The 10,576-nt window shown below is 46.1% G+C and overlaps 1 protein-coding gene across 1 annotated transcript; it reads right to left on the minus strand.

Annotated features, from left to right (window-relative positions):
* Positions 1-1,149: 1,149 nt before the first annotated feature.
* On the minus strand, positions 1,150-10,506 carry PEX11B (peroxisomal biogenesis factor 11 beta). The gene is made up of 4 exons (XM_012471957.2): positions 10,423-10,506; positions 9,180-9,295; positions 7,857-8,058; positions 1,150-2,359 (listed from the first exon to the last, which is right to left on the minus strand). Exons 1-4 carry the CDS (start codon positions 10,476-10,478, stop codon positions 1,954-1,956), a joined length of 780 nt encoding a protein of 259 aa, XP_012327380.1. The 5' UTR covers positions 10,479-10,506; the 3' UTR covers positions 1,150-1,953.
* Positions 10,507-10,576: the final 70 nt, after the last annotated feature.

Here is a 10,576-nt window from a genome sequence, read left to right on the forward strand (position 1 = left end):
CAAGTGATTCTCCTGTCTCAGCCTCTTGAGTAGCTGGGATTACAGGCATTCACCACCACGCTTGGCTAATTTTTGTATTTTTAGTAGAGACAGGGTTTTACAAGGTTTTACAATGTTAGTCAGGATGGTCTTGAACTCTTGACCTTGTGGTCTGCCTGCCTCGGCCTCCCAAAGTGCTGGGATTACAGGTGTGAGCCACTGCACCTGGCTAGGGAAATTATTTATATTGAGAATAGAGACAGGGTTTCACCATGTTGCCCAGGCTGGTCTTGAACCCCTAAACTGAAGCAATCCTTCTGCCTCAGCCTCCCAAAGTGAGCCACTGTACCTGGCTGGGAGATAGGGAATAGATTCTTTTTTTTTTTTTCTTTTTTAAGGCAGAGTCTCACTCTGTCACCCAGGCTGGAGTGCGGTGGTACAATCTTGGCTCACTGCAACCTCTGTCTCCTGGGTTCAAGCATTTCTCATGCCTCAGCCTCCCAGGTAGCTGGGACTACAGGCACATGCCACCATGCCTGGCTAATTTTTGTATTTTTAGTAGAGGTGGGGTTTTACCATGTTGGCCAGGCTGGTCTCAAACTCCTGACCTTAAGTGATCCAACTGCCTCAGCCTCCCAAAGTACTGGGATTACCAGTATGAGCCACCACTCCTGGCCGATAGATTCTTTTTCACTTCCTAACCTTATCTCAACCTGTAATACAGAAATTCAAAGAGTTGACAGCAGTGGTACCATTTCCCTACCCACCTAGGGGAGTCCCAACATGTGAAAACACAGCTCCAAATCCTTACCGGCCCCACTCCACTTGATTCTGTTCTTGGCTCTTAGCCTATGCTGACATGTGGCATTCTACTTCTTAGAGGAACTATATCTGAATTGGTATGAGATGTGTTTTGCGGAGCCAGGATAATAACTACTATTAGACCATCCCTCTGCTACCCCAAATCCTCAACTAGGTTATAGATTTCTTAAAGTCGTGGAGCTTCTTAGATTTTTGGATGCCCATTACTTCGTATTTTGCTTTGCATACTGTAGGCGCTCAATAAAAGTAACGTGGGTGATGCTAGTGGCTAATCCCATGAAAAACCCAAACCACAGTGACAGAAATAGGGGCCTCAAATGACCAAAAAATGAGGGACCAGACTAAACGTCGATGAGCAAACTGAACTTTAATTTGCTTACCTGAAAGGCTTGCTCTTCATTATTGGCACAGGCCACATCTATTTACACAGAATCATCGTACAGTATTTACAGCAAGATGCTAGACACAGCATCATTCTGGATAAGCAACGGAGGGGTAAGAACAGGCTAGGGAATAAAGCTGTGAAATCAGTGTCAGCAGAAATCTGAAGGTATGTGTACGAGGAAGGATAAGGGCCAAATCATGAGCAAGGTTGGTGAGGTAGACACGAGGGAGGAAGAGGAAACGTCAAACAACTTGTGGTGCAGATATGAGGGAAGAGTCCACTGGCACATAAAGTCTTAAAAATTATGATTTGGAGGGTGAAGAAGGAAATATCTGCCATAAGCCACCTCTGTGAGAAAAAAGAAGGCAGTTAGAACCTTACAGCCAAAATCTTACACTTCCCCTAAAAAAGTAATTCTGCTGATTAAATCTCTGGATAGAATGAGAAGGTTAAAAAAAAAAAAGACAGATGCATAGACACAGAATCTTAAATAGACTTAAGAGGCGCAAAGTAAATACATTCAAGAGAGACACAGACAATGAAAGAGGAAAAGAACAGAAGTCCAGGCACATCTAGAAATTACAGTCATCCTATTAACTTCACAGTTACCTTTCCTCACCTCATCTTCCCCAAAGCTCTTCCTCCACCCCAAATCTCTGAATTTCTAATTTTAACTTTTTAAGGAGAATTAGGAGGCTGGTACATGAGGGACGATCTAAGATTCCATCTCACCAATTTAGGTCCCCTCCTTATCCTGTACCAGAAAGTCAGGGCTTGAGTCGTAGCCAGGGATAGATTAGGGTGAGAATAGACAGGATGGAGGACACGAGGCCACAAAGCCCCACAATCCCAGGGCCACAACGCCAGAGGCCTAGTTTGTCCAGTGGAATGAAGAGATCACAGGCATTTCTGACCACATCCAGCAGAAGTGGGGGATGACCTCTGAGGACTCGAGCCAGCAGCAGGACTTGGAGCCGAAGTTTCAGAGCCAGTTGAGGCAGACCTCCTCCTGGGGTCCCTGGTCCCCCAAGTCCCCCAGTTTCAATTCCTCCTGGGACGACTCCTCCAGAACCTTTCAGTCGCCGGCTACAAGCTGAAGACTCTTGTTCCATCAGTAGGCGAATCTCATAAGCATCACGGCTCAAATTCATGATGAGGGAAAACAAATAGTACCTGATACACAGAGCAAAAGGGTCAGTAAGGACATGTATACCTACTTAACATATCCAACATCATATTTTAGCATTTTCTTTTCTTGAAGCACAAAGAGGGGTTACATATTAGATCACCAGAAGTGAAGTGAATGCTATTACCCCCATTAGAAATGTCCTCCCTTGAGGAAATTATGCTAAGCAAAATAAGCCAGACACAGAAAGACAAATACTGCATAATCTCTTTTATATGTGAAGCTAAAATAAGGCCAGGTGTGGTGGCCCATGCCTGTAATCCCAGCACTTTGGGAGGCTGAGACTGGCGGATCACCTGAGGGCAGGAGAACGAGACCAGACTGGCCAACATGGCGAAAACCTGTCTCTACTAAAAACACAAAAATTGGACAGGTGTGGTGGCTGGCGCCTGTAATCCCAGCTACCTGGGAGGCTGATGCAGGAGAATCGCTTCAACCTGGGAAGCAGAGGTTGCAGTGAGCCAAGAGCTCACCACTGCACTCCAGTCTGGGCGACAGAGCAAGACCCTGTCTTAAAAAAAAAAAAAAAGCCTAACTCATAAAGGCACAGAATAGAATGGGGGTTGCCAGGGGTTGGGGAGTGAGTGAGGGAAATGGGAAAATACTGGTCAAAGCATACAAGTTTCAATTATGCAAGATGAGTAAGTTCTAGAGATCTCATGTACAGCACTGTGACCATAATCAACAATGCTGTATTGGCTGGGTGCGGTGGCTCATGCCTGTAATCCCAGCATTTCGGGAGCTCAAGGCAGGTGGATCATGAGGTCAGGAGATCGAGACCATCCTGGCTAACATAGTGAAACCCTGTCTCTACTAAAAATACAAAAAAATTAGCCGGGTGTGGTGGCACGTGCCTATAGTCCCAGCTACACGAGAGGCTGAGACAGGAGAATCGCTTGAACCCAGGAGGTAGAGGTTGTGGTGTGCGGAGATGGCACCACTATACTCCAGCCTGGGCGACAGAGTCAGACTCTATCTCAAAAAAAAAAAACACAAAAAAACAAAAAACAAAACAATGCTGTATTGTATACTTGAAATCTGCCAGGAGGGTAGATCTTAAGTGTTCTCACCATAAAAGAAAAAAGGTAACCATGTGAGGTGGTAGATATGTTAATTAGCTTGATTGTGGTGATCATTTCATAATGTACACGTACAAACATCGAGCTGTAACTCCTTAAATATATATTATTTCTTTTTTCTTTTTTTTATTTGAGACAAAGTCTTGCTCTGTCACCCAGGCTGGAGTGCAATGGCATGATCTCAGCTCACTGCAACCTCCACCTCCCGAGTTCAGGCGATTCTCCTGCCTCAGCTTCCCGAGTAGCTGGGACTACAGGCACATGCCACCATGCCCGGCTAATTTTTGTATTTTTAGTAGGGATTGGGTTTCATTATGTTGGCCAGAATGGTCTCCATCTCCTGACTTTGTGATCTGCCCACCTTGGCCTCCCAAAGTTCTGGGATTACAGGCGTGAGACACCTCGCCTGGCCAATATATACAATTTCTATTTGTCAATTATGCCCCAATAAAAACGAAGAAACAAAGTCCTCTCACCATTCTGTAACTAATATATGTTTATGTGATCTGCATAAGATCCTGGTTTAAACTTCATGAGCATCATAAAATCTTCCAAGGTCAATCTCAAATTTCATTTTCTACTTGGCAACACACAAACACACACTCAACTTGACCTATAACAAGGCAAACTTGTTTTGAAAAAACAAATTTAAGTTGTTTCAGACTCAAACATATTATAGGTTATCTAAATCCAATCCCTATTCCTTAAAAAAAAAAAAAAAAAAAAAAAAAAAGTGGCCCACAGGTTTAATTGCCAAATGTTAGATTATAAATTTCTTCAGTACAAAATCCACGTTTAAAATTTTTAATCCAATCTGACAATGGTGGTATGTACTCAGTAACATGTTCCACCTTCAAAGTATATCCTGAATCCAACCACAACTCTCTATCACACCCACCACCATACTCTAAGCCAGTAACATCTCCTGTCTGGACTACTGCTTTAGTGTTTTAACTGGTCTCACTGGGGCCATTCTTGCCCCCAACTCCAACAATCTATTTTCATACAATAGCTAGCATAAACATAAATCTCATCATTAAGGGATTTTTTTTTTTTTTTGAGACAGAGTCTCACTGTCGCCCAGGCTGGAGTGCAGTGTCGCGATCTTGACTCACTTCAACATCTCTTGAATCCTCCTGGGTTCAAGCGATCCTCCTGTCTCAGCCTCTTGAGTATCTGGGTCTACAGGCACATGCCACCACACCTGGCTAATTTTTGTATTTTTAGTAGAGACAAGGTTTCACCTTGTTAGCCAGGATGGGCTCGATTTTCTGACCCTGTGATCCGCCAGCCTCAGCCTCCCAAAGTGCTGGGATTACAGGCATGAGCCACCGCGCCCAGCCCATTATGTCCTTTCTTAAAACCCTCCATGGTTGGCCTGGCATGGTGACTCACCCCTATAATCCCAGCACTATGTGAGGCCGAGGTGGGCAGACCATGAGGTCAGGAGTTCAAGACCAGCCGTGACCAACATGGTGAAACCCTGTCTCTACTACAAATACAAAAATTAGCCAGGCGTGGTGGCATGTGCCTGTAATCCCAGCTACTCAGGAGGCTGAGGCAGGAGAATCACTTGGAGGCTGGAGAATCGCTTGATCCCAGGAGGCAGAGGTTGCAGTGAGCCAAGATTGCGACACAGCAGGACTCCATCTCAAAAAACAAACAAACAACAATAAAAACAACTCTCCATGGTTTTCTTCCTATCACATTCATAGTACAATTTAAATACCGTAGAGAGTCTTACAGACTCAACATCTAGTCCCTACCCCTCTAACTTTATTCTGTACCATTCTTTCCCTCAATCATTATGCTCCAACCACGTTCATTTCTTTCTACATTTTAATCCCATCAAGCTTGTTCTTGCCTTAGGACGTTTGCATTACCTATTCCCTCTACCTGGAATACTCTCCCTCCAAAATCCTCACACGGCTGGCTCTTTCTTGCTCTTCAGGTCTGAGCTTAAATATCACCTCTTCAGAGAGGCCTTCCCTGATCCCTAAATCTAAAGCACTGAGTCAGTTACTGTCTCCTCCATGACCCGTTTTAATTTCCTGCATAACACTTACAAATATCTGATATTTTTATTTACTTTTATGTTTATCTCCTTCCATTACAAGGTAAGTTCCAGAGGAGCAGAGGCCTCGTTTGTCTTTAACCACTGTATCCCTGTGTATAGACCGGTGCGTACCATATACTAAGAGCTCAGTATCTGCTGTATGAAATGAATAAATACAACATGTATACTCTTTTAGGGAGTTGCTTTTCCACGCTGCTTCAGCCACGCCTCCGCTCCCACCGCTCATACATCATGAGCCATGTTATAGTTGTTTATCACTGAGAAAGATGAAGAGAAGAGCAAGACAGAAACAGAGATGGAAAGAAGCTAATATGATGAAAAAGTACAAAGACAATCATAGGAAAACAAAAACAAATACAGATAGTCTGTTTTTTTTTTTTCTTGAGATGAAGTTTCACTCTTGTTACCCAGGCTGGAGTGCAATGGCGCGATTTCGGCTCACCGCAACCTCCACCTCCTGGGCTCAGGCAATTCTCCTGCCTCAGCCTCCTGAGTAGCTGGGATTACAGGCACGCGCCACCATGCCCAGCTAATTTTTTGTATTTTTAGTAGAGACAGGGTTTCACCATGTTGACCAGGATGGTCTCGATCTCCTGACCTCGTGATCCACCCGCCTCAGCCTCCCAAAGTGCTGGGATTACAGGCATGAGCCACCGCGCCTGACCCAGATAGTCTGTTAAGAATTTTACTCCCAAATCATATTTCTCTCTACCTTCATTGTCAGCTACCTCCTTTGCCCAAGCCAACATCATCTCTTGCTCATATTAGGGCATCTCCTCCTCCCTTGCCCCTGCTGCAATCCATTGTCTTTCTTTCTTTTTTTTTTTTTTTGAGACAGAGTTTCACTCTTGTTGCCCAGGCTGGAGTGCAATGGCAGGATCTCAGCTTACCGCTACCTCCATCTCTGGAGTTCAAGCAATTCTCCTGCCTTAGCCTCCCGAGTTGCTGGAATTACAGGCATGCGCCATGACACTCAGCTAATTTTGTATTTTTAGTGGAGACAGGGTTTCTCCATGTTGGTCAGGCTGGTCTTCAACTCCTGACCTCAGGTTATCTGCCCGCCTCGGCCTCCCAAAGTTCTGGGAGTACAGGCGTGAGCCACTGCGCCCAGCTACAATCCATTTTCAACATCTCAGAAACAGATGTCCTTTAAACACAGTTTGAATCATGTTATTTCCCTGCTCAGAATCCTTTAATAATGTCCCATTGTAGAATAAAATTTAAATAAAATAAACATTAACATTGCCTAAAAGGCCGTGTATGAATGATCTGGCACCTGTCTATCTCTCAAATTTGAACTTATGGACTCAATACTGTCCATCACACTGGCTTTCTATTTCTCTAATTCCCTGAAGTCTTTCTTGCTTCAAAGCCTTACTTAGAATGTGCTATTTTCTCTGTTTGGAAATATCTTTTCTGTTACTGTTGGCTTTGTTTAACTCCTCCTACTCAGAAATCAGGTCTGAACTAAAATATTACTTTCTCAAAGAGTTTTTCGGGATTTTTCAATCTAAATTAGCTCCCCTTGTTATATTCTTTCATAATACCGTATACCTTTCCACAAATATATATGAGAAGTTATTTATTGTAGTATCTAACTCCCCCACTAAACTGGAAGCTTCAGGGGAGCAGGCACATCATCTTTTTAGCTCTTTGCTTTATCCCCTACCCCACAGTAAGCATCTAATAAATATTTCTGTAGGCCGGGCGCGGTGGCTCACGCCTGTAATCCCAGCACTTTGGGAGGCTGAGGCGGGTGGATCACGAGGTCAAGAGATCGAGACCATCCTGGTCAACATGGTGAAACCCCATCTCTACTAAAAATACAAAAAATTAGCTGGGCATGGTGGCGCGTGCCTGTACTCCCAGCTACTCAGGAGGCTGAGGCAGGGGAACTGCCTGAACCCAGGAGGTGGAGGTTGCGGTGAGCCGAAATCGCGCCATTGCACTCCAGCCTGGGTAACAAGAGCAAAACTCTGTCTCAAAAAAAATAAATAAATAAAATAAATAAATAAATATTTTTGTAATGAATGAATAAGCAGGTAGTGAGGGGGAATAACCTGTGGTACAGATAGACAGAAGCACAATTAAAGTGATATGATATCTTACCTTGCACAAATTAGTCATTCATTATGGAAGAGTATCTGTCTTCCATCTCTATTTGTTATTCTCCGATAGTTTAAGATCTAAGTGAAGACTGGAAGTCAAGTGACTGATCAAGACTTATATACTCTGGGAAGATCCTCAGAGATCTTTCCCTCACATAAGACAAGCTATGCAATACAAAGGCTACAAAAAAATCTTGTAGGAGAGAAAAGGATATCAAACCTGAATGAACGCTGGGCCCACTTCTCCTGATCCACACGAGGAGCCAGTCCAGACTTTCCAGCCCACAGGACATTGTCACAGGCGAAGTACAAGGCTCGATTGAGGTGACTAACAGTGATGCAGAATCTCAGGACAACATCTGATAGGTGAACAGCTCTTTTGGCTGACTCAAGGGCATCTGCTGAGTTACCCAGGCGTAGAACTTGTGGAGATTAGAGAGGGAAACCAAGGATTTGTAAGTAGAGAGGCAGATAGCAAGAAACAGAGAAAGAGGGCAAAAGTTGAGCAATAATCGTAACAATTTTTTTTTTTTAGACGGAGTCTTGCTCTGTTGCCCAGGCTAGAGTGCAGTGGCGTAATCTCAGCTTACTGCAACCTCTGCCTCCCGGTTCAAGCAATTCTTGTCTCAGCCTCCCGAGTAGCTGGGATTACAGGTGCCTGCCACCACGTTCAGCTAAGTTTTGTAGTTTTAGTAGAGATGGGGTTTCACTGTGTTGGCCAGGCTGGTTTCAAACTCCTGACCTTGTGATCCACCTGCCTCAGCCTCCCAAAGTGCTAGGATTACAAGTGTGAGCCAGTGGAACCAGCCAACAATTTTTTTAAAGAGCAGAAACAGGTCAGGCATGGTGGCTCATGCCAGTAATTCTAGCACTTTATTAAGAGGCCAAGGTGGGCAGATCAGAGGAGTTTCAGACCAGCCTGGCCAACATGGTGAAACCCTGTCTCTACTAAAAATACAAAAATTAGCCAGGCATGGTGATGGATGCCTGTAGTTCCAGCTGCTCAGGAGGCTGAGACAGAATAGTTTGAACCCGAGAGGCAGAGGTTGCAGTGAGCCGAGATTGCACCACTGCACTCCAGTCTGGGTGAGTGTGAGACTCCGTCTCAAATAAAAATAAAAATTAAAAATAAAGAGCAGAAACAGTTCATTTTTCTTTTCTTTTTTTTTTCAAGACGGGGTTTCACCATATTGGTCAGGCTGGTCTCAAACTCCTGACCTCGGGTGATCCACCCGCCTCAGCCTCCAAAGTGCTGGGATTATAGGCGTGAGCCACCGCGCCCGGCAACAGTTCATTTTTCAATTTCAAATTTAATTTTTGTGCCAGTTTACTTTTCTCGAACTTGCCCCATTCTCTCCAGTCCTCCTAATTACTTCCATACCGCTGCTCTCTTAGCTCAACTGGACGCATGCAGAGGGTAAGTGCAGAGCCAAATGAGGAAGAAGAACAGGGGCAGAAGGTACAGGAAGGAGAGGGACCAAGGAAGGAGAGGTGGGGATGGAGGAATGGTTGGAGAGATAAAAGAAAAGACAGAGTTACTTACGCTTTCTTCCAAGGCTCAGGTGGCCTTCCAGCTGTCGAAACTGTTTCTGTAACTCAGGACTGGCTCCATGCCTCTGCAGCGCATGGCCAAGAAGAGAGCAAGCATACTGGGCGGCCCTAGAGGAGAGGGCAGGCAAGGTAAAGTGGAGACCTCCCTAACCTTCCGCTCAAAACTATCCTCCAAAGGGCAAAGACAGGCTTCCCCCTTTTCCAGTTTGAGACCACTCTCTTTCCTCCTCTGTGCCCCTATCTCACCATTTCTTCATGCCAGGGGACGGGAAAGGGATAAGGAGAGAAAAAGAGCCTAGAAAGGGGTGAGGAGCACTATTGAATGTTGGGGAAATAAGAAATAGCCGGGCGCGGTGGCTCACGCCTATAATCCCAGCACTTTGGGAGGCCGAAGCGGGTGGATAACGAGGTCAAGAGATCGAGACCATCCTGGTCAACATGGTGAAACCCCGTCTCTACTAAAAATATAAAAAAATTAGCTGGGCACGGTGGTGCGTGCCTGTAGTCCCAGCTACTCGGGAGGCTGAGGCAGGAGAATTGCTTGAACCCAGGAGGCGGAGGTTGTGGTGAGCCGAGATCGCGCCATTGCACTGCAGCCTGGGTAACAAGAGCGAAACTCCGTCTCAAAAAAAAAAAAAAAAGAAAAGAAAGAAATTTGACAATGATGAGGCCTGAGAGGCCAGTGAAGACCGCAGGGGTCCATCACAAGCACATCCGCGTGAGCCTGTACGTGATCGATGAGGGGGAGGCAGACAGCTGGAGGGCATTTTATTCATCAGAATAGGTGAATAAGAGATTTCAAGGCTCTCTAGCTGAATGGAGACCAAACGCCAGAGCGGAGGCAGAGGAGTTCCCGAATGACAGCACGGTGAGGGGACATGGAAACTGGGAGTGCCTTCGCAGCTCTGGGGATAGAGTCCAGGGCTATCCACAGTGGGGCGAATGCTCCTCATTCCATCACCGCCCAGTGAGGACGCTGTCCGTCTTATGTGGACACTGCAACCCTGAGCGGCCTCCCCGCTGGCCCACTCATGCCTCAGTTTCCCCATCTCTTCCGCGAGCGGAAAAGAATCATCTCCTCAGGAGCGGCTCAAATCTGCGCCTCACGCGGTCCGTTCCGGCCCCCGTAGCCAGCGTTGACCCTTCTTGACCCCCCGTAGCCTGAACTGACCTCGCCTCACCAGAGTCTTCCTCTGCCCGTGCCTCCCCCACCCCCATTCCTATTCAGGCCGCACCTACACAGCCGCTCCCGGGCTTGGCTCTGAGCACTGAAGCGGACCCAGGCGTCCATGACAGCGGCAGCCCCGGCTCGGCTGCCCCGCTCCCGCCCCACTTCCCGCCCCTAGTCACGCCTCCTGAGCGACCCAACGGTGCCTCGCGAGGGACAAA

The sequence above is a fragment of the Aotus nancymaae genome, unplaced genomic scaffold (genome assembly GCF_030222135.1).
Source record: "Aotus nancymaae isolate 86718 unplaced genomic scaffold, 86718_ANA_hifiasm-v0.15.2.pri h1tg000108l, whole genome shotgun sequence".
Lineage (NCBI taxonomy): Eukaryota > Metazoa > Chordata > Mammalia > Primates > Aotidae > Aotus > Aotus nancymaae.

Excerpts from the sequence above, each read along its gene's own strand:
- PEX11B (XM_012471957.2), bottom strand. The coding sequence starts at position 10,478 with ATGGACGCCTGGGTCCGCTTCAGTGCTCAGAGCCAAGCCCGGGAGCGG. Across the intron at positions 9,296-10,422 it reads GCCCGGGAGCGGCTGTGTAG|GGCCGCCCAGTATGCTTGCT; the intron begins GTGCGGCCTGAA and ends CCTCTCCTCTAG. Across the intron at positions 8,059-9,179 it reads CCTGAGCCTTGGAAGAAAGC|TTCTACGCCTGGGTAACTCA; the intron begins GTAAGTAACTCT and ends AATCTCCACAAG.